General features: G+C 42.0%; 2 protein-coding genes and 1 long non-coding RNA gene across 7 annotated transcripts in view; 2 read left to right on the plus strand and 1 right to left on the minus strand.

Annotated features, from left to right (window-relative positions):
• LOC144212397 (uncharacterized) overlaps positions 1-22,466 on the minus strand; it is a 34,672-nt gene that overhangs the window by 317 nt on the left and 11,889 nt on the right. For all 3 annotated transcript variants that reach the window (XR_013329760.1, XR_013329762.1, XR_013329761.1), the window contains 2 exons: positions 10,914-11,027; positions 6,639-6,732 (listed from right to left, as the gene is read on the minus strand). This is a non-coding gene — a long non-coding RNA (uncharacterized LOC144212397). The remainder of the gene's footprint in view (positions 1-6,638; positions 6,733-10,913; positions 11,028-22,466) is intronic.
• zc3h12b (zinc finger CCCH-type containing 12B) lies at positions 168-6,303 on the plus strand. Of its 3 annotated transcripts, XM_077740226.1 has the most exons (6): positions 168-657; positions 3,097-3,872; positions 3,988-4,127; positions 4,202-4,436; positions 4,516-4,622; positions 4,695-6,303. In XM_077740226.1, the coding sequence occupies exons 2-6, from the start codon at positions 3,280-3,282 to the stop codon at positions 6,191-6,193; spliced, it is 2,574 nt and encodes an 857-aa protein (XP_077596352.1). In that variant the 5' UTR covers positions 168-657; positions 3,097-3,279; the 3' UTR covers positions 6,194-6,303. The 3 variants fall into 3 exon arrangements, with proteins under 3 accessions (XP_077596352.1, XP_077596350.1, XP_077596351.1); XM_077740224.1 differs by having other exon boundaries at positions 4,516-6,303; XM_077740225.1 differs by having other exon boundaries at positions 168-346; positions 4,516-6,303.
• Positions 11,533-19,451, plus strand: LOC144212396 (moesin a). Its single transcript, XM_077740230.1, has 13 exons — positions 11,533-12,027; positions 16,166-16,249; positions 16,493-16,588; positions 16,670-16,944; positions 17,007-17,090; positions 17,276-17,422; positions 17,486-17,582; positions 17,668-17,831; positions 17,905-18,035; positions 18,099-18,259; positions 18,334-18,426; positions 18,498-18,728; positions 18,799-19,451. Exons 1-13 carry the CDS (start codon positions 12,016-12,018, stop codon positions 18,961-18,963), a joined length of 1,740 nt encoding a protein of 579 aa, XP_077596356.1. The 5' UTR covers positions 11,533-12,015; the 3' UTR covers positions 18,964-19,451.

Raw genomic sequence — 22,466 nt, forward strand, 5'->3', positions numbered from 1 at the left:
ATTACTGGAAAATACAATTAATGAACTAGTGGTTGGTGCATAGTAAACATTTGACTCCCATTGACGGCCACAAACGTCATCCTAAGGAATTGGACATGTGTGGCTGTCAATGGCAGACTGTTGCTGTCAAATGGCACCACCACGAGTTGCAAAAGTTGCACGCAGCGCTCTCGGTGGGCAGATCAGGCACATTGTGTACATTTCACGGGAAACTAGTGCGCTGCGCTGTCATCGGTGAGCAAAATCGTGATCTGGCAACCTGCAACAAACTGCGACGGCCAATGGCAGGCAAAAACATCCGAAGAGAAAAAGAAGAAGAGGAAGAAGAATGACAGACGGCAACACGGTGAGCCGATCGAGCGAATGAGACCGTCACCGCTGGCTTTTTTTTTCCAGTCTCACGAGCCCCGCGGCGTCACCACGACTTGGCCGCACGACAACATTGCATTTGGACTTTGCTTCAAGTTAAATGTTAACAACAACGCGATCGGATGGGCTAAAAAGAGCTAGCAAGGCTTCGTAAACGTGTTGTCAGAAGGGATCTATTTATTGGCTGTTTGGCTTGGCTTATTACATGTTAGTAACTACCAAGTGAAGAAGACCTGGGCTACCTGGCACTGGTGGATGGGAATGTCTTGCAACTAGCGTACAATCGTGGTAATTATTAACGATCTCTTGATTTTTTTTAATTTATTTTGATTTTTTTTGTAAATTATTTTGAAAAGAGCTAAGCTGGTTAGTGGATGCGGCTAGCTGGATGTTGACACCAGAGAGATCTGCTTGCTGCTTCGCTAACCGGGGCTAATAGGCCCTTAAATGACATTTAGAGCCATCACTTTTATTAACTTGACATTGCATTAATAGCATGTGTTTGGTAGAAGTGTTTCGGTAATGCTCTTGTTTGGAATGACATAATATGACGTTGATCTTGACGTATATTTAGGCGTAATACGTTTGTAAATGAGTGCTATCAAAGTCCCTGAAGTTTCTATTAAAAGTACTAACCGTGACTGATTGAAATTCTTTATATTACTGCTTATTCATTTCTAGTAAGTTTGCAAATAAAATGAAAAGTGATCGCATGTACTCCGGTGCATATTTTTTTTTTGCACTAATTATTCGGCGTCCGTGTAATGTTGTTGGATGATAACTTGGTAAGTTTGAATTTGACACTGTCAGATAGGTTTTCATTTAAAAACATGTTGACATTGTTCTAGTTTCAAACAGTGCTGTGTGCACCCAAAATATTTGCACCCCCAATATATTTGGTTACAGTGCACCTTTTTTTATGCACCTTTCAAGATGCATTATGGGATGATACACACACAAGGGTTAGCAGGTAATCACTACTTGTGCAAATATCAGGAAAAAGCATAAAGTCACTTTATAGGACACTTAAAAAGTGGAGAGAGTGATTCTAAAACATAATGCAAGGTTTCAAGGACCCTCTTCACTTGTTGCCATGAATCAGAACATATGCATTGTGGTCTTGGGACTTTTCAAAATATAAAACTATTCTGGGAACCACTGGGAAATCATTGTCTAGCTGTGAGCCATGGAAGTAATATACATTCAAATAGACTATTTTCTTGCATTTTATGCCACACTTTTTGCAGAAAGTTGGATATTAACTGGCATTTACAGTAGGGCTGGCACAAATGATTATTTTTTATCATTATTTTTAGTTGTATTAAGTTGGATTTTAAATTTTGACTGAAAATGTGCATTGGTACAAAAACTGTTGACATGAGTTGCGTTTATGGATGTTGAGGAAATATTATTTTACAAAGTCAAAGCAGTTGTTTGTAATTATCTCAGACATGTTCTATCATAAGTCTATATATAATTAAACAAAATAAATACAATGTGTATTTTATTCCGTTTTAAAACGATGAATTCAAATTGTTGTTTTTTCTAATTTTCTAAAAAATCACCAAAAAACAAACATTTTGTATTTTGAAGCTAATAAGTAGATTTGGACCATGTATAGATTAGCAATCTCTAAAATAGTTGGGAATTAGCCTCTCCGATTGCAAACGTTAGAGGTAAAAATAAGAAAAAAAGGTGCATTTTTAAAGATTTCTTTAGATTTATAGAGAGAATAGTCCGTGTAGAGTTTGCCAATTCTAGCGCAAAGAATAGGTTAGCTGAAAAATGCTGCGCATGGATGGCCGGGTTGCCTGAAGAGAGATGATGAGCCGTGTTTGCTTTAGTCGTGACTTGTACAAAGGAGTTAGCTGATGACACGGCTGTGTTGCTAGGCAACACACATCATGGGCTGCGCCTCTTGAATTTGCCAGTGTCGTCGGTTGGTGTCTGCGCTCTCTACCCGAGACCGTCTCTCCTTAGTCAGGCCATTAAGATTTGGGCTGTTTAGAGAAACCTGGTCTACTGTCACAAGTGCATTTTGGTGAGAGCACGACAGATGAGTTGCCAAGCAATGTTTGCAGAACACTGACCATCAGCACTGAGCAGCCCACACTGTCTCAGGTTCTATGTACTCACTCACGTGTGACTAGGCGAATGGTAAAAAAAACGATTGGCGTCCAAAACTATGATGTAACGTGCTACTCAGATGGGGAGGTAAAGTTGTAGACATGGCAATGGTGGGAAAAGGCACATATTTCAGAAACGTGACATGGCCAATGGTGGTGTTGTTGTCACTTTCTGAATATTCCTCTTTTTGTCATTGGCTAGAATTCTCACTGCATAACAACTATGAGGAGAAATTAATGCAGTACTAATGTGGATAGGCAAAAAAAACATGGGCTAGATTTAATTATTGTGGATTGTTATTAGAAGCCCCAAGTAGATGTTTTATTATTATTATTTTTTAAGATGATAAAACTCCACTTTATTGGTGAGGCCATTTTAAATAGACAATGCATGCAAAAAAGTGAAAACTGTTTTAAATCGTGCACTCTTTTAACTGCCCCTGTTAATGCTGGACATACATAAAGAATGGTTAGTTGAAATATAAAATAAAAGACGTCGAGGGAATTATATGTGTATGTATATGTATATATATTTATATTTCAGCAACACTTATTTATATATGTATTTATTAATGTATTTATTTATTAACTATACTTTTAGGTTTGAGCATCTGACAGAGCGAAGAGCGAGCGCCATCCTCCTGACGGACACTAGGGGCCTAAAAAGTCGAGGGATGAACGAGAATCCCTGGCGGCGGGCGAGGTGAGGAAGAGGAAGCATGGGGTGGCGATCCAAAGTGTCGAGGCAAACGTGACAGTATGTTCTGCGTCGGAGAGACTCAAAATGGAAAAGCACCCATGCAGGGAAAAAATTGACTCCAGCGGGGACCGGCACGCCGTCGACGAGCCCGAGGACGGCGGCAGCGGCTCGGACGGCGACGGCGAAGAGCGCCGCCGGGATGACGGCTGTCACAAATGGGAACCCTTGGGGGTGACTAAGCCCCACCGCCAATTGTGTCGTTCTCCGTGTTTGGACCAGCCCAGTTTTTCTCAGAGTAGCACGGTGCAAGATCCACGCGAAGATGACGCCGGTTCCGGGTGTAGCTGTGGCCCGGCCGCCAAAGCGGCCTGTGAAAAGGAGTACCAGACCAAAATGGACTTTGCCTTGAAACTGGGCTACTCCACAGAGCAAGTGGAGATGGTGCTCAACAAACTAGGGGCGGCCGCACTCATTAATGACATTCTGGCCGAGCTAGTTAGGCTAGGAAGCAAAGTGGAGCCCGAAATTCAACCTTGCGGCATGGCCGCCACGCTACTGTCGCTCGCCCCCTTCGTCAAAGAGAGCGTCAGTCCCGAGGTATCCGTGGAAGAGGAATCGGCGGATCCGTTCGATAACCTCAGGCCCGTCGTGGTGGATGGATCCAATGTGGCAATGAGGTGAGACACCAATGACAAATCTGTGACACACCATCAAGTGTATGCAAATATTAGAATCCAATGGTTGTTTTTCTTCTTTTTTTGTTATCTAACTGCATGTTGTTGTGGTTTTCAGCCATGGAAACAAAGAGGTTTTCTCTTGCCGTGGTATCCAACTTGCAGTGGATTGGTTCCTAGAAAAGGGACACAAAGACATTACTGTCTTTGTCCCAGCATGGAGAAAGGAGCAGTCCAGGCCTGATGCGCTTATTACAGGTAAGGCAGTCCTGCTTTTTGGTCCATGTTTGGGCAGGTTTAAACAAAGTGGCGGTGTTCGATTCTCCGAACAGATCAAGAAATATTGCGCAAGCTGGAAAAGGAGAAAATCCTGGTTTTCACCCCATCTCGGAGGGTCCAAGGCCGAAGGGTGGTGTGCTACGACGATCGCTTCATAGTGAAGCTGGCTTATGATTCTGATGGAATTATCGTGTCAAATGACAACTACAGAGACTTGCAAAACGAAAAACCAGAGTGGAAGAAGTTCATCGAGGAACGTCTCCTAATGTATTCATTCGTCAATGACAAGTAAGTGGCCGTGTCCAGGCTTTAGTCAGTCCCAAAGTACTGGAGCTGGAATGAAATTGTTTTTTCTTCTTGTCTTCAGATTTATGCCGCCCGATGATCCGTTGGGAAGACACGGTCCGAGCTTGGAAAATTTCCTCCGTCGGCGTCCCGTGGTCCCAGAGCATAAAAAGCAACCTTGCCCCTACGGTGAGTGTGTCTTCATCTTTTCAAAGTCTTTGGTGGGGGTTATTGACTGGAACTGTCCTTTCTCCACCAAAGGCAAAAAGTGCACGTACGGACACAAGTGCAAATACTACCACCCGGAGCGTGTCAACCAGCCTCTGCGCTCGGTGGCCGACGAACTGCGGGCCTTCGCCAAACTGTCCGCCGTCAAGACCATGAGCGAGGGGGCCTTGGCCAAATATGGCGGCGGCCCAATCGCGGCCAACAGGGACGCCAACTGCGAGGCCAAGCGCGTGGCGCCCAAGCGACAGTCGGACCCCAGCATCCGCTCGGCGGCCTGCGAATCCCCGGACGGCCTTTCCGCCGCCAGGAAATCGGAAGCCAATTCGGTGCCTTCCTTGGTAACCGCCCTCAGTGTACCCACCATGCAGCCGGCTAAGAGCCACGCGGCGGCCGGGGCCCTCAACACACGGTCTGCCAGCAGTCCAGTACCAGGATCCCTGCAGTTCTCCCACGGCTCGCTGGAGCAGGGACCCGGGGCGCAATACCCGCCCATTTTGGTGACCAACAGTCACGGCGCCTCGGTGACGTACGGCGAGCCGTTCCCCAAGTACGACTCGCTGGGCGACCACGGCTACTATTCTCTGCACAGTGACTTTTCCAACATGAGCATGAGTATGAGCATGGGCAGTATGCACAACGTGGACAGTTTCTGTAGCGTGGAGCACGACCACGCGGCGTGCCAGAGGGGGCGCACCCACTGCCCCGAGTCCCGCCTCAGCCACTCGAACAGCGACTCCTTCTCGTCTTACGGCGACGTCTACTCGGGTTCTCTGGAGAGCAGCCTGGAGGAAGGCGCTAAGGGCCATCAACAGCAGCAGTCGTCATCTTCGTCTGCCGGCGCCGTGGGGGGCCGAATGCAAGCTTTCTCCCATGCCTTTCGCCACGAAGCACTGGGCAGGGTGCAGAGCTACGGGCCCGAGGATAGCCAGCGCAAGCAGGCCGGCCCCCGACTGGCGCCGCGCGTACAGCACGCACCGGCGGGAGCCAGATCCAGCTGCCCGCCACCGGGAGGGGACTACCCGACGGTGGCAGCGGCGGCAGGCGGCGTCCTTCCGCCATTGTCCTCGCAGCCCGCCCGCTCCCTAGGCATGACCCGCATGGACAGCGTTTCCGACTCCAGGCTGTACGACAGCAACCCGGCCAGGCAGAGGCGACCGCCGCTGTGCCGTGAGCAGCACGCCAGCTGGGACCCCCTGCCCTGCGGGAACGAGTCTTACGGATACCACTCGTACCCGCTGAGCAACAGTCTGATGCCGTGCTGCGAGCGGGTCATGGTCCGCAGCATGCCGGACAAGATGGAGCAGATCTGGAGCTCGCCGTGGGAGAGCCCTTCGGCCGTGACGGCGGCGGCGGCGGCGAGCGAACTTCAAGAACGGTACGTCGTCCCGGAGCGCCAGTATCAAACGTATCGGAACCTTTGCAACATTTTTCCGGCCTACGTGGTCCATTCGGTGATGGAGAAGAACCCTCATTTGACAGACCCCCAACAACTGGCGGCTGTCATCGTGACCAATTTGAGGTCTTGTCACTGAGGGTGGTAGAAAAGTGGCCAAATTGAGCGCAGCAATTTGATTGGCCGGGGCACTTGCTAAATGTTGCCGAAGGCGCAACGTTTGCCCTCAGGAGTTGATTTTTATTTTTTATTTTTATTTTTTTTTAAATGTCCCTCGGTGAGATTATCCAGCTCCCTGAGATGACATCGAGGTAACCGCGCATAGATAAAGTTTGTCTGGCATTTTTAAAAGTACAATTGTATAATGTTTCACATAGAAAGCTGCACGTGTCGGTTATGACACGTGACGGCGCATTTGTAAAAGGGAACAACTTTACTGAATGTGTTTCACAGCGCATCACTCGTATCTGACCGGGCACGGCCATTTTGGATATTTTAAAAATTTGCATGCAGAATCAATTTAAAAGAATTGAAGAAAAAAAAACATAAAAAAATGGATGAAACCATAACAAAATCAACTTTACCTGGTTTTAGTAGGCCAATAGCTTTGAAGACGTTCCCGTTCTGGTGACGTTTGACGTGCTGTGAAATGCATCACAAATGTTTTGTGGTGCAGTGCTAAAAAAAAACAACAAAAAACAAACAAAAAAACTTATCATTGACTTTCTTGAGCTTTGCCTCTGCTGTAAATAAGTTGGTGACTTTGATTTGTGCGTTTCAAGTAAAAAGGGAGGGGCCAAACAAGCACACCTCCCAGCATGAATATTTAATGGCCTTATATCTGCGATGACCTCACGCTCCAATGCTCTTCCAGCGACGTCTAATGGCGTCCTGGAAGCCTCCGATTTTCCCGACAAACTATCTCAGTATCTCCAGAGATCTATTTTTCTCAGTTTGACAAAGCTACTATTTTGGTAGATTTTCACAGTGCACAAAAAAAAAAACAAGCCAAAAGGAGATTTTATCTTGCGGCTAAATGTAAATAACAATCACGCAAAAAAAAAGCCATTATTTCAGTCATTTATAAGCTGCTAAATTATGCCAAAAAAACAAAAAAAAATGAAAACGGTCATTTTACGTTTGGAGTTTGAAACAGGCATGTATATTTTGGTGGAAAATATAGTATTATATATAAATATATATATATATAAAGATATATGTACAGGAGCACTTGGGATGAGTTTTTAAAGACGACACTTGTAATTTTATTTGGTTTCTAAATGACCTGAAATTGGTTTTTAGAGGGGGTAATACTAAAACTTGGCTTTTGAAACCTAATTGGTCCAATCTGAAATTCTAATTTATCAGAATATCACTTATTTAAAGAAAAAAAAATTCTAATGAAAATGATTTATTCCCAGGCTGTTTACAGTATAAAAAATATCTTAAAATAGTGTCTTTAATGGCTCCTTTTATATCAAAAACTACTTTTACCTGCACTTATATGGACCCAAAACTGGGATGGCGATTCTAAAATGTATTGTAGATGACAATTTAATGTTTAAGTCGATGCAAATATACGGTTTTTAGGTCAATTTGATGCAGTGAGTCCGCACTAAAACTGTATAAAATGGATGATTACAGTGCATTGACCCTAAAATGTTTACTGGAAACCCTGACATTTTCATGTCAGAGTTTGCACAAATTTTTGTTGGATTGAAAGGGAGTTAAAAAAAAAATGGAGGCCTGTTTTAGTAGGTTTTTTGGCTTTTTATTGCGAGAGTAGATGATGACTGCGATGCAGTTTTTGGCTGTGCCTTGCAGCACTTTTACACTTGGATTGGCCAAAAAAAAAACAGGATTTACTGCTGGCGTCTTTGAATAACGATCTATTTTGTCAAAAAAAAAAAACTGTAAATAGAGTAGATGCATGAAAAATTGGCAATTTGACCTTGAGTTGTTTAACGGTGGGCTTTACGTGATGCTAATGTGTTAAATTTTTTAAGTAAAATTTTAATTCTTGAGCATATTAATCCAAAAAAAAAATGAATGTGTCAAGTAGCCCAAACGGTTTATTGGGGCTTTGCCGCCGACTTGGTTTTTTTTCCATGAAAAAAGACAAGGGCAATTTGGGTCAGCTGTCTGTCTGTTTATGCCAAGGTGAAAACAAATGTTTCCTTATAGTATGAAACAATCAGATTGCAAGGCTGCTGTCACGGTTGTTTCTGGCATTTGGCTCGACGTTTGCGTGCCGGCCCTCCCTCTCCCTTCCAGATAGTTTTTATTGCCATGCATTCCGAAGCCAATCTCAATTGCACTGCTGACCTTAAGACTACAAAATCCAGAGGATCCAGTCACAACGCACGCCAATTATTGTTTTATCCGGCAAGATCGGATCGTGGCAACTCGCCGCTACCGCTAAATTAGCCTGTTTTATCATTTATCAATGCTTTGGGTTTAGTTTTAAAGGATTTAGCCATTTTTTCCAATCAAATTGATCAAAATTGGTTATCTTTTAGACAACAGACACTATGTTCTATAATTTTGATACCAACGATTTAAATCTTGTAGCGACAAAATTGCTATGTATAAAATTAGCATGTTAGCATGATTTGACAAGTTTGACCTTTACTTTTTGGCATAATTGGATTTTAATCTAACAAACCCTTTTAAAGTTTATCCAGAAACTTGGCAGACAATTGAAATCTTTTAAGGACAAAATTGCTATGTATAAAAATTAGCATGTTAGCATGAATCGATAAGTTTGACCTTTACCTTTTGGCCTAATTGGATTTTAATCTAACAAACCCTTTGGAAGTTTATCTAAATACTTGGCATTTTCCACTAATCAAGAAAAATAAAATACTGTCACAGTGCAATTCTACAATTAGAACAAGTGGTTAAAAACAGGGTGTTTAAACACGCCCCGAATGTCTGGAAAAGTTGTCATGGGTGTTTTTTTGACGGAAGTCGAGCCCCCCAACCCACCCCAACCCCTCTTCTCGCGTAAGTGCCGCAAACAACCCAGCCACAAATGTCTAGAATTGACTTTTGCTTGTTGATACAAATTGTATCTCTACCTTGAATGTAAACTAAATATCACATGTGTATATAAAGACAATACGTTTTAGTGGGGGAAAATAAACGCCCAATGTGTGTGACACTGTGTGTCACTGGGAGTAGCCCACTGGTATGTACTATCTTTTATTTGGTACAGTAGATCATTTCCTGGGATTTTAACGGAAGTGCTCAATAAGTGACTCACTGTACATACTCGATTTCACGTGTAAATGTAACACATTTCCTGGGTTGACTCCATTGTTGTAACCTGTGCATATTTTTCCTTCTATTTGACCCTATTTTTGGAAAATCTTTACTGTATATCCATTTTTTTCCAGTTAACCCGCGCCTGGAACGACCTACTAAATACCTAAAAGACACTTTTTTGGCTGAAAACTACAAAATGATGACACCGTGCTTGTGTATTGAAGTTTAAATGTTTTTTTCAGAGTTTTTTCTCTCGCAACTGGAAACCGGTGTAATGTTTTTTGGCCCGATGTTAAATATCGAGAAAGACGCCTGCTATTTTGTGTTCGATTCCAAGACGTGTATTCGAGTAACGTTACGGACATTTTTAAACGTTATGTGTTGAATAGCGTGTCGATGGTATTGAAGACCAAAGTTGTTTTTAAAATGGCGATCAACGGTTCAGACGTATTTGACGCAATTTTGCGTAGCCACCACATTCGATGCCAGCATACTCATCGATCGGATGGACGGACCGTGCAAAAAAAACAAAAAACGTCAGGTTTCCAATCTCGCCCGTTAACGTGACTGTACATATTTACAGTGTCAAACTCAGGTTGAAAGACGCTCACTTTCCGAAATCACATGCTTGAAAAAAACAGTGCATTGTAAAACAGTGATTTTTCTAACGTGCTGTCAGTAAAAAAAAAAAAAAGGAAATATTAACGCAAGCTCTTTTTTTGTGTTGTGCTTTTTCTGCGGTATTGTAATCCACGCTGACTGGAAAGCTTTGCTTATTTTATTTTATTTTTTTGTAGACCAAACTAGACTATTTGAGTCTGTGGGCTCAAACAAAATGTAAGTCTCAATGACGTGTTTCTCACCACTAATAAAAGGTACATGATGTTCACATGGTGCCGTCATCTCTCTCTTTATCGCAAAATTAAATTATTTTTTATTTTAGCTGAAGATTTAACAAACGCCCTTGTCATACACCAAATTATATTTACAGTAATTCAATATCAAGTAAAAATCATTTTCATTTGACTCAAAATTTGTGTTTGCGCGCCCTCTGCGGGCTAACCTAGGTACTGACCCATTTGAACAACACTGGGAATTTAATAAACCCGACTTACCTTCTTTTAACCTTACTCTGTAAGGTAAAATATTTTGTTCAAACGCCATCAGTAATTAAAAAAGGTAAAACTCAGTAAATAATCATTTGTGGCAGCCCTAGACATTCATTCCAAAATATTTGAGCCTGATTTTATGCAAAAGTGGTGACTAAATGACAACACCAGGGCAAAAAGCAATGTTTTTAATTTGATAATGAAGTGTTAAGGGAAAAGCCCAATGACAAAGACCTCATTTATCTTCTCTAGCTTGGAGGAAATGGCATGAATCGTGCATCTGTAGTATATCCACAAAGAGTTAAAACCATGGCACACTGTCTACTTTAATGAAGCATTTGGGGGTTGGGGCACTTTTACTGAAACATCATCTGACTGTTTAACCTTTTTTTCCTCAATTGCTGACTCAGAAGCATCTGGACTTACCCTTTTCTGCATGATCCACATAATAAGAAAAAAATATGGAATAGAAATTATTCTTACCTTTTTTCCTCATTGGTTTAGATTCATCCTGTGGCCTCCAGTTGGGGTTTTTTCCATCATTTCAGTAGCAATGCTATCATGAGGAAATGATTTTCCATTTTTTCCAAACACCACCTGTATAAAAGATGCACACATTAAAATAATGGTTATTTAAAGGTTTGGTCTACAATTTACAGATAAAAAAACTGCATTTTGATTCACATTTCATTATAGATTTATTTACAAACATAAAAAGGGCTTCAAAATAAAATCTACTTGATCTATAAATGACTAAAGGTCTTAAGTGTCATCTTTTGAAGAGCTGTCCACTCACCACTATTCTTGAAAGTGTTAAATATTCATGAGTATTCATATGTATTTTGAAGAAAAATCACCATTGATTGTTGACAAAAAGGGGACATTAATAATTATTTTTTCAACTAATCGACGTTTTATCATGCCTAAAACATAAGACAGTAATTATTCATCCATTTCCAAACCGGTTTACCTGTCTTGTTTTATTTTTATTTGTTTATTTTCTTTTTTTAAAGTGAGGAACCTAATGGAAATTAGACCCGATGGACAAGAATGAATTTGAATCCAAGCTAAGGGGAGGAAAGCCACTGACTGGGGCGGCCATGATGATGCAGAGGCAGCAGGCGGAGTCCAAATAAAAGCAAGCCCAGCCAAGCCAAGCTAAAAGCAAGCCAAGGCAACCGGGGCAGGCTTCTTTTTCCTCCCTCTACTCTTCTTTTCTCCTCCTTTCGAGCTGACTGCTGCCCTGTCATCGGCCTGGGTGTGGTTTGCGAGTCCGGGTACCGTTAGCAGGAAATCACACTTTCGAGACCATTTCTTTTTTTTTTTCAGGGCGGCATTTCATTTCACAATCCTTTCGATAGTTTCAAGTATTTTTGGCGTGCTTTCAGTCGATCTAACAAGTAAGAGATTGGATTGGGTTGGGGTGTTTTTTGGACAGGAAGGCTTTTGACTGGGCGCCGTTGTTCGGATGGGAAAAAGTTTTCTACTGCCTTCGACAACTGCTCGTCTGTTCTATTAGTTTTTGCCCATTTTTGTTTTTTCACCCACTTTCCAATCCGAAAAAGGATCATCAACAAAAGCCAAGATGCCCAAAACGGTAAGCGTAAAATCCTTGATTTTTTCTCTCTTACCAAGTAAACGTGTCGTTGTTTTCCGTGTTTAAGAGCTCCTCACCTCGGCTTTATTTACAACACTTGTGTTATTTTGTTGCGTGTGTATTGATTACATCAGCTGTTTAAAAATGGGTTTGACTTTTTTTTTTTTTTAATTCAGGCGACGACACAATACTTTCCGTTAGGCGAATGCGCATGCGTAAAGCGCTCCCGCCCCTGGTCCTTTTCAAATGAGCGCCTTAAATCACATCCTTCATCGAGGCCCTTAGCCTACTTTGGAACAAAAAAATGTGGTTCCCACGTATAAGGGAATATGTATCTCGTCCCTGGGTGGGTTTACCCGGGGAAGGTGCCCTACAGCGCCCCCCTCTAGACCGGTAGCCATGGAGCTCTCGTTTCCGGAGGCCGCTCCATCCTGCCGGGGTTAGCTAGCAAAGAGAAGCCGAGATTGGAGCTGTCAAGTCGGCTCACCTGGCAGTCTTCTACACTCGGCTCTATCATCCACTAAAACGAAAATTGAATATTTAAGAATTTTGTATGACTTCAAATATAGTTTAGCATTGGGATTTTGAACAATGAAGAGATTTGGGAACAATGAAGAGAACCCCTCCTGTCATTGTTTGGGGGTGTGTGGGGGTGCACACACTCTTTGTTTCATGAAAACTGTTTCAAGCACGTTTTACTCCATTTTTGCATTTGATCGATTTAAGATAATGTTTAGGGATTTGATATTGTAAAAATCAGCTATTCCAAAGTGAAACAATAAAAGTATTGTGGCTCATGACTCGTGATGACTGTACATTTTTATGTGTATCACTGGTTAGAAATGTAGGAACTGTCCTAAATTGATCTTTTTTTCCTTAGCAGAAATAGAAGTTTATGTATTTTTTTTCTTGACAAAAATCCCTTCGTTAGTTTTAGCATAATTAACTAATTGGCTGTGAGTGAACATGACAGCTGTCTAATTAGATTTGAAGTGGGGCAGAGGGAGGAAAAACTACTTGCTTGCTCATATTTCAAGACCAATCCATTTTGTCAAAATGAATTGGACTTCTAATCAAAAAGTCAAAAAAATTATCTTATAATAATTACCACAGAACATACTTTGGAAAGTACTACAATGCAATGTTAAATTCAAATGTATATGACAAAGTATATGGCACTAACAACAACATTAGACTATCATACAATAGCTGGAATAAGTTGCAATATCGTATAAAAGGTACAAAAAAACCCACTTATTTTATAGTTTCAGTTTGATTTCATCTTCATTTCAAAATGACAACATAAGTAAACATAAATAAAAGCTGAATAAGATTCTACAAGGCTGTACCTATGCTTTTTTTAATGACATTTTAGCTTGTCGCCAACGGCAACCATATGATTGGCTACGGTTAACCTGTCACTTCCGAATTAGAAAAACGCAAAGTGAAAAGGGACCCATATCTCATGTGAACAACGATGCCTTTGCTGACTGTTAAAATGAAAGCTTTATGGCGGGCCAAACTGAGTTCAGAAGGAAATAAGATAATCTGACTCGGCAAAAAAGTTCACCCATTGCCAAGGGAAAGTTGGAGTCGCAGTTAGACTTTTAAAGGCGACCAGCCGCAAATAATCTAAGAGTAAAACGCGTCTGCCTTCCTCCTTGCCGGCAACTTTCTCAAGGAAGTCGCTGGGTGACTCAAATGTTCTACTCTTACATCAGTTCCTTTCTGCTAATTTCCCCATCTCACAGCCTTATATGGACTTTCAAATCACAGTCTAGCAGCCCCTCTCCTTGTACCGGAGCGCTCTATCGGCCTTAAAGTGTCCTTTTTATCTGCACATTGCTCCAGATTTCAAATGAAGCGGCGCTACGTCCGTCCGTATAAAAGTCGGACGTTAAGTGTAAAAATCATTCGGCACGTGAGCAAAAATATTCAAGATGGCGGAAGGTCATAACATACCGTTTCAGACTGGAGGTGATTTTCTTGCTGGCGGGACAAACATTGTGTGTGGCTATGGTGACTTAGTCAATGGAAAGACGTGGAGGTATGCTCAAAAAGGATTTAAGGAGGCCGTAGTGCGCATAGCGGAGCAGATTAGCCGTTTGTGGACTTGGTGTTGGGGTGGTGGGGGACAAAAAAAATAATGTTTTTTTTGCTTCTATACAAATAGTTGAATAATTTGACCACGGATCTGGTGTGAGCATTACACTTGGGAAAAGTAAGTCATTTTATAATGATGGTTTTTGGGTTTGGGTGCTATTTGGGAGGTCCGTTTTTCTAACGTCGTGTTCGGCGACAATCCAACCGATGTGACCACGTTTGAGGTTTTGCCAAAAGTTTGGACGGCAAATACAGTCATATTAGGGAGCTATTGTCGGTTAGTTAGCCCGATTGGGGTTAATTGGGATTTGGCTGCGGCGTAAAAAGAGGGATGTACATATTTAAGGAACAACGGTCATGGGAAAGACCCCTCCTGGCTTTGTAACGAAAGCCGGTCTTCCCTTTTCCTGTCTGCCGGCCGGCTTGCACTCTTCAACCGGAGGATTTCTTTGAACGCCGTGCGACACTCGGCCGTGTCTAGCCCTCAGCTGTAAACACATCTGGACGGCAGACTCATCCACGGGGCGTTTGAACGCACGTGGGAGGTGGAACATAAGCCTATGTATTCTTCCAGACCGCTTTGTGGTCATGTAGACCACAAAGTGACTGACTTTGTGTAGATACGGTAAATCGAGCATGGATAATTTTAGGTAGTCTGAAGCATTAGCATCACCTGACTCTTTCCAAGTCATAAAATGGATCCTAAAAAGGTGCATTATCGTAGCCTGTGGAGTTAACAATAGCATTTTCCTAGCGTGATGTGGCGTTAATGTTGTCTTTGACCACGAAAAGTGCCGGCGTAGACGCTGGGGAAAATGACGAAGATGGACAAACGCACGGAAACATGGCACGGGGAACGTGGGCGGGCGCAGAGGGTGCTTGCCGCTTAACGTAAGTGCGCCAAGAATAGCATGGGAGACACACCCTAACGCAAAAAGAGAATGGACTGGCTCCATGTTTCCTTTTTCATGCTTAGAGCTCAGGAAACCAAGCGAGGGAAAGTCCAGCCGGGTTATCCGGCACCAAAAGTTTCTTATCAAATAGTTATTGGGTCTTTTAAACAAAGCGGTTCTACATGGATTGCGTCAGATAAACTGAACCTCGGCCTATAACTACTGTCTATGACAGGATGTGACAGAGCATGTGTCATGAGCCAAAAATGGGGGTTGCGCTAACGCCAATTGGAAAGAACGCAACTGTCGTCGGGCCCCCGCTAGCCAGAAATAATGCGCGCCATTGTTACGGTGTGCCTCGGCCCGCGCAGTTATTTCCCAACTGGCATGCGTGATGGCTTTTTCATCATCTCCAAGCAGGCGCTGGAATGAGAAGCAAGAAAAGTTTGCTGATTGCTCTATTTGGCTGACCTCTGTGACCTCAACGAATGGCGGAGACGTGCCTGATTTAAGGCTGGGAAAATCAGGATAGCTCCCCATATTGGCAAAACGAGTATTAGCGAGATACAAAGTAACATTACATTCAGCGTTTTGATAGAGTGACACAGCCGCACGGGTTTTTTTTTTTTTTTTACACATCACTGATTTTATGACTCAGTTGAAGTGGTTTTGCAATGGCTTGAAACATTCCTGTCTCAATATTTGATATGAGCTCAGTGCATTCTTTAGCCGAACAGGACGTTCCTACGTGGTGAGAAAGTAGCTACGAACAGGCGGAGCGTATCGCCGTGGACTTGGCGCCGTTGCCAACTGACTTGCCGACTGACTGGACACGCTGCGGGAAGTAGGGTTGCTCTCCTAGGGGGCCAAGCGGTGAACTTCGCCACTAGAGGATGTGGTTACTTCCTGTAGATAAGTTCCAGACGGGCCTACAGTATATTACGATTGTACGGTCAGGTGCTTTGTCAGATTCCTCGCAATGCTATGCAATGCTGCAAAGGATTCCGTTTGGGATTGGACGGGGCGTTGAACCCCGTCATGTCACGTGGGCAGGATTGATGTACAGGATTGTCTGTGATTGTCCCTCCTGTCTGTGTTATTTATTCTCATTTTACAATGTTCATTTTTTTTTTTTTTTTTAGATCAGTGTGCGAGTCACCACAATGGATGCGGAACTGGAGTTTGCCATTCAGCCCACAACAACAGGAAAGCAACTCTTTGACCAGGTACAACAAATAATGGAATGCTCATTCATTTCGACTGATATCATGCTATTTGAACAGGATATTAAAGGGGTTGGGGTAGTTCTGCTGTTTAATCATGGATATTTTTTGCAACTAACAGTCTGGGCTTTTCTGGACACATTTGTAAACTGCTCAAGACGCCATTAAAACAAATATTATGGCTATAATAGTCTGAAAACTACAATACACACGGATTGTAAACATAGCTGGCGCCTCTACTTTCAGGTGGTTAAAACCATCGGTCTACGGGAGGTCTGGTACTTTGGTCTCCAATACCAGGATACCAAAGGTTTATCAACATGGCTTAAGCTGAATAAGAAGGTAACCTTCACTTCACGTCCCTTGCCACAGTCCCCACTCAAACATTTTGGTAAAACGCCATTGTGCTTTTTGCGCTTTCAGGTGACAGCTCAAGACGTGAGGAAAGAAAGCCCACTGCTGTTTAAGTTCCGTGCCAAGTTCTTCCCTGAGGACGTGTCCGAAGAACTGATCCAGGATGCCACCCAGCGGCTCTTTTTCCTGCAGGTGAAGGAGGGAATCCTTAACGACGACATCTACTGTCCTCCCGAGACCGCCGTCCTATTGGCGTCTTACGCCGTACAAGCCAAGTACGCCGACTACAACAAAGAGGTCCACACGCCGGGCTACCTTTCCAACGAACACCTGCTCCCTCAGAGGTAATCCAGTCGGTTATTGTCGGTTCTTTGGCGTGACCTCTGACCCGCCCATGTCTGCGCAGGGTTCTGGACCAGCACAAACTCAGCAAGGACCAATGGGAGGAGAGGATTCAAGTGTGGCATGAAGAACACAAGGGAATGATGAGGTAATGGTTTTCCGCCCAGATAAGCAGTGACCGGTACCAACAATATTAGTACCAAATTTTATCTTTGGACTTTTCCATGTCAACGCCGTCAGAGGTCTCCTTGCGTGTTTCTTCTGGGTTACCGTAACCTAGCCTGACTTTTCCCAAAAGAAATAAAACCAGAGGCCTGGTGTTGTGTTCCACAGAGAGGAATCCATGATGGAGTATCTGAAGATCGCCCAAGACCTGGAGATGTATGGAGTCAACTACTTTAGCATCAAGAATAAGAAAGGAACTGAGTTGTGGTTGGGAGTGGACGCTTTGGGACTGAACATCTACGAACAGAATGACAAGTAAGTGGATGCGACCGTCAGCCATCGTGTGGCGCTGTTTGTAATTGTCTTTGAATTTGGCAGGATGACTCCTAAGATTGGATTTCCGTGGAGCGAAATCAGGAATATCTCCTTCAATGATAAGAAATTTGTCATCAAACCCATTGACAAGAAAGCTCCGGTACGTTGAAAGGCTTAAACCGTTAGCATCCATTGCGGTTTGACAGGAATAATTTGCTAATATGTTGTGTTGTACCTTTTTTTAGGATTTTGTATTTTATGCGCCAAGGCTGCGTATCAACAAACGTATCCTCTCCCTATGCATGGGAAACCACGAGCTGTACATGCGACGCCGCAAACCCGACACCATCGAAGTACAGCAGATGAAGGCTCAGGCTCGTGAAGAGAAGAATCTCAAAAAGATGGAACGGTAACACTCGTCCCACTTTAACAAAATCAATACAATACGTCTACTAAACGTTGTCCCTCCCTGACGGCTTTAGGGCGCTGTTGGATAACGAAAAGAGGAAACGTGAAGCCGCCGAGAAGGAGAAAGAGAAGATCGAGAAGGAAAAGGAAGACTTGATGGAGCGACTAAGGCAGATTGAGGATCAGACCAAAAAGGCCCAGCAAGGTAAAACACACATAAGCTCGAAACATAGCTGCTAATGCTAACGATCGTGCCGTGCCTTTGCAGAACTGGAGGAGCAAACGTTGAGAGCTATGGAGTTGGAGCTGGAGAGGAAGCGAGCACAAGAAGAGGCAGAACGCCTGGAGGCTGACCTTAAAGGGGCTGAAGATTCCAAGATGGCGCTCTTGCAACAGTCGGAGAACCAGATGAAGAACCAAGAGCATCTGGTCAGTAGTCGCAGTGGTCCAGGTCTTTGAGGACTTGAGACTTAACTAACGCTATGTTTTTTTTCTTTCTTTAGGCTACAGAATTGGCCGAGTTGACCTCCAAGATTTCCCTACTGGAGGATTCCAAGAAGAAGAAGGAAGATGAGGCAATGCTTTGGCAAGAGAAGGTGGGTTTCTCCTCACTTACATTGGCGAAATAAAAAGTCCTGAACCTTCATCATGACTTCTTCTACCTCAGGCCACGTTGGTGCAGGAAGACCTGGAGAAGACCAAAGAAGAGCTCCGCAACAAAGTGATGGCTGCCCACGTTCAAGAACCCCTCAACACCGAGAACGAGCACGACGAGAACGACGAAAGCAGCGCCGAGGCCAGCGCGGAGTTCACGTCGGCCGCCGCCTACAAGGACCGCAGCGAGGAGGAACGCATGACCGAGGCTGAGAAGAACGAACGTCTGCAGAAACATCTACTTGTGAGTCTCGCTCTTTTTTTGAAAGCTACACAGAGTCTTCCTTCCTTCTAATGGACGTCCCACTCTGCAGGCCCTGAGCTCCGAATTGGCCAACGCCCGAGACGAGACCAAGAAGACGGTCAACGACATGATCCACGCGGAAAACATGCGGGCGGGCCGAGACAAGTACAAGACCCTCCGACAGATCCGCTCGGGCAACACCAAGCAGCGCATCGACGAGTTTGAATGTATGTGAGATGTGACTCTCTCTATCACTCTCTCTCACTCTCTTTTCTCTCTCTTCCAAAATAATAAATCTACTCAAAATCACCACTGGGTTATCGTAGCCACTTAGCACCACGTACAAGTACAGACAGTCAAATAGCATGCGCTAGTTACCATTCCTAACTGAATTGAATGGCTTGATAAGGGATATTGTATTTCTTTGGCAAGTTAAATATCATTGACAGACGCTGCTAAAATCATCTAAAGTTCATTTTGTCTCTTATTTTTTGTCATTTCTTGTCATTGACACTTCCAAAATAAAAGCAACGGACGTCGGAATAATAGAAAAATAGATTAAAATAGTTAATTAAGCTGTGGAGGAGGGAGGGAAGGAGGTGTGGCCTTTAAGTGCTCGTATTTAATGTAGTACATCAGAATTTTGTTTTTGAGTTATGACTTGGATCAAATAGTTCTGGCATTGGGATGGCTTTTTTTTGTGTTTTGTTTTTTTCTCGAAAACAGCATCTTACTACAGTATGTCTTCCATAAAATGGTATTTTGCCATTTAATAACAAATTTACAAGAAAAAAAAAGAATAATTTCCTTTTAACATGCACTGGAATATCAAAGTATTCAATATTAACCAAAATCACAACTAGTATCTCCAGTTTCATTTTAATATGCTGTATGTATTTAATGAATGACTTTTTGTATTTTTGTGATTTGATTCTGATGTGAACAGATCACGTTTGGAAAAAAAAAAAAACATCAGCCCAGATATTTTTGTATGATACAACGTTAGCTTTCAGAATATACAGTATTAGTTGTATAAAGCGGGGCTCGTAGTTTAGCACAAAAAAAACAAGCAACACCCACAAAAAAAACAAAAATTCCGGTTTATGAAGGCTACATTTTTTCAATAATGTATTAAAATCAACGTTATTATTTTCGTAAAAGCACACGTGGGATGTTTTGCTTGTTAGGCTCATAGAATGTAGTATTTTGAAATATTTTGCAAGTTCACAATAAGTGGTGTCCAATTAGATGTTTATTTTTGATTCCATTTTCATATGTGAAAAGACATTTTTTGCCTTGAATGCCATTTGAAATATAGCATTTAGAATTTAGTACCCATTCTATTATGGGACAAATTGATTCCTGGAAGTTTAACCCAATGTTTATTTTTCACGTCTGATGGACGGTGGGTTGGTGGGTGGGTGCCTTGCCACGTTTATTTTATTTTTTGCTTCTTCATATCTTCCTTTCGCCAATGAATAAAAGCCAGAAAAAAATCATGCATGGCCTCTTTGTTTATTACTGTCAATACTTTTATCAAAATAATAACAAAAGTTGTTTTAGCTTGTAGTTTTGGGAGCAGCCACCTGATGGTGTCTTTGTATTATTTGCAATACTACAGATGACTTTTTATATAACATTTACTTATTGCATGCATTACAATAAATAACGAAATAATAAATAACTGTAACTCAATATTAATAGATGACAATTGCACTATTAAGAGATTAAAATTGAAGTATATATTCATAGATTGTACTATAACAAGAATGCAATTTTGCTATGTAATACAAAGATGCTTTTTTTAGGTGGAAAATTTATTTTTTTAAATGAAGACATATTAGTAATGTTTAAAACAAGGTTTCCTTGAATAGATATTAATAGAATATTATGCTTTTAATGTCAATAAGCTTTTAAAAAAGTGAGGGGGGAAAACAATGTAATATTAATTAAATTCAAACGAATTGTTATTCCGACTAAATGGGTAAAAGTACACTGCCAAGGCTTTTTGTTACTGTTCCTACTTTTTTAAAAAAATGAACCCCTCTTTTCACACCACGTGAAAATAATCGTGAGTGACGGGTTAGCAAATAACAAAGTCAATGTCAGCACGCCGTTCGGAATAATAAATAAATTGACGTTTATGCCACGAGCCTCCCGTCTTCTCCACATTGAATAATAATATTTCTCCGTCTAAAAAATGCCAGTGCAACTTCCTCAACTTGATGAAAGTTAACGCCACTCTTTCTCAAGAGCGCAATGGGAAGTGGGCGGCGTCTTTTCGCGGCGCCAACTTCCCCAAAATGGCTTCGCCGTTGCAGTGGCGTGCGTCTTTGGCGCCTTATCGAAACAAGGCACATTTATCATCATAAAATTTAATGATACAAGAGAGAAATCTCAATATTACGAGATGAAATTCATAGATTGTACTATAACAAGATTTAAATTGTAATATACTATGAGATTAAGGTCATTTTGTTGCTTATTTTTATGTAAATTAAACTGGAAGCACTTTGGTTTTCTGGGCTAACGTAATTTAGGTGCCTTAGACAATAATTGGGAAGAAAAAAAGTTGTATTATTACGAAATTTAAGTCATTTTACTGTTTTTACGGTACATTAAGTTGTTTGGTTTCAGGGACATCAACTTTTGGCGACGAAGCACATTACTTTTGCATTAAAAATGAAAATAAGGCATAAAAAAATTAAAATAGGGCTAAAAAACATTGCATTATTTTAACATCAGTCGAACTGAAAGCTATTTGGGGTCATCAACTTTGATGGGGTTAGACAATAACATGGTGGGGATTATTTAATTGCTGTTAATAATGAAAACTCTGCTGAAAACGACTTTATAATGTAAATATAGGTGTCATAGTTTGAAATTAGAAGCAGCAAGTGTGTCCAAAAAAAAAAAGTTGTATCAAAGGAGAGAGACAGAAAGGCCAAGTGAGATAGATCCTGGACTGGAACAACGTTTCACAAGCGTGACATGTTGACACTTAAAGTTTCCCCACACTTCCTGCCATCTTATCTTCCTCGTTTGGACTTCCCCTTTGCCGCCGCGGGCCCTCACTGAAGACGCCAGCGGAGAAAGGGCTCGTCGGCTTCCCCGGGGCACAAGTTACCCCGCGACTTTTGCACGACTTTTCTCCAAAGACACGATCCGGCACCCCACTTTGTGTATTTGATAGGCTGAGTCGGACACTTGAATTCAGTGAGTGTCAGTTTGTCAAATACCCAAAGTGAGGCGTCACTTCTCGACCAGACAACGACGATGGAGACTTATCAGATGAGTTCTTTAAAAAAAAAATGAGGCAAGATGCAAATATCTAGTCTGTAAGTATATCGTTTTTTCATATGCAAGATTTAGTGTCTTAAAGTCCAAAAAAACGTAGTACATCATGTTTTACTGTTAAGGTAGTAAATGTTTTTGGTATTTGTTGGAAATATGCATATTGTATGGTGTTTAAAACTAAATAAAAGAAGAAAAATGAGAAATTTGCTTTCTGCTGAAGTAAAAAAACTAAACAAAAATGTCTTTTGTGTTTTTTGGATACTGCGTTACTACTTAAAAAAATTCTCATCTCATATTTTGTAGATAGTATAGACTAGGAAAGTGCCTCAAAAATCATAAAACAAGGAATAAAGTATTTGTTTTACAGGGAAGCGCAGATAAAATATTGAATAATATTGAAAATACTTATCAAATACATGCTACATTGATCAGATAGTATTG

This window comes from Stigmatopora nigra, chromosome 19 (genome assembly GCF_051989575.1).
Source record: "Stigmatopora nigra isolate UIUO_SnigA chromosome 19, RoL_Snig_1.1, whole genome shotgun sequence".
Taxonomy (NCBI): Eukaryota; Metazoa; Chordata; class Actinopteri; order Syngnathiformes; family Syngnathidae; genus Stigmatopora; species Stigmatopora nigra.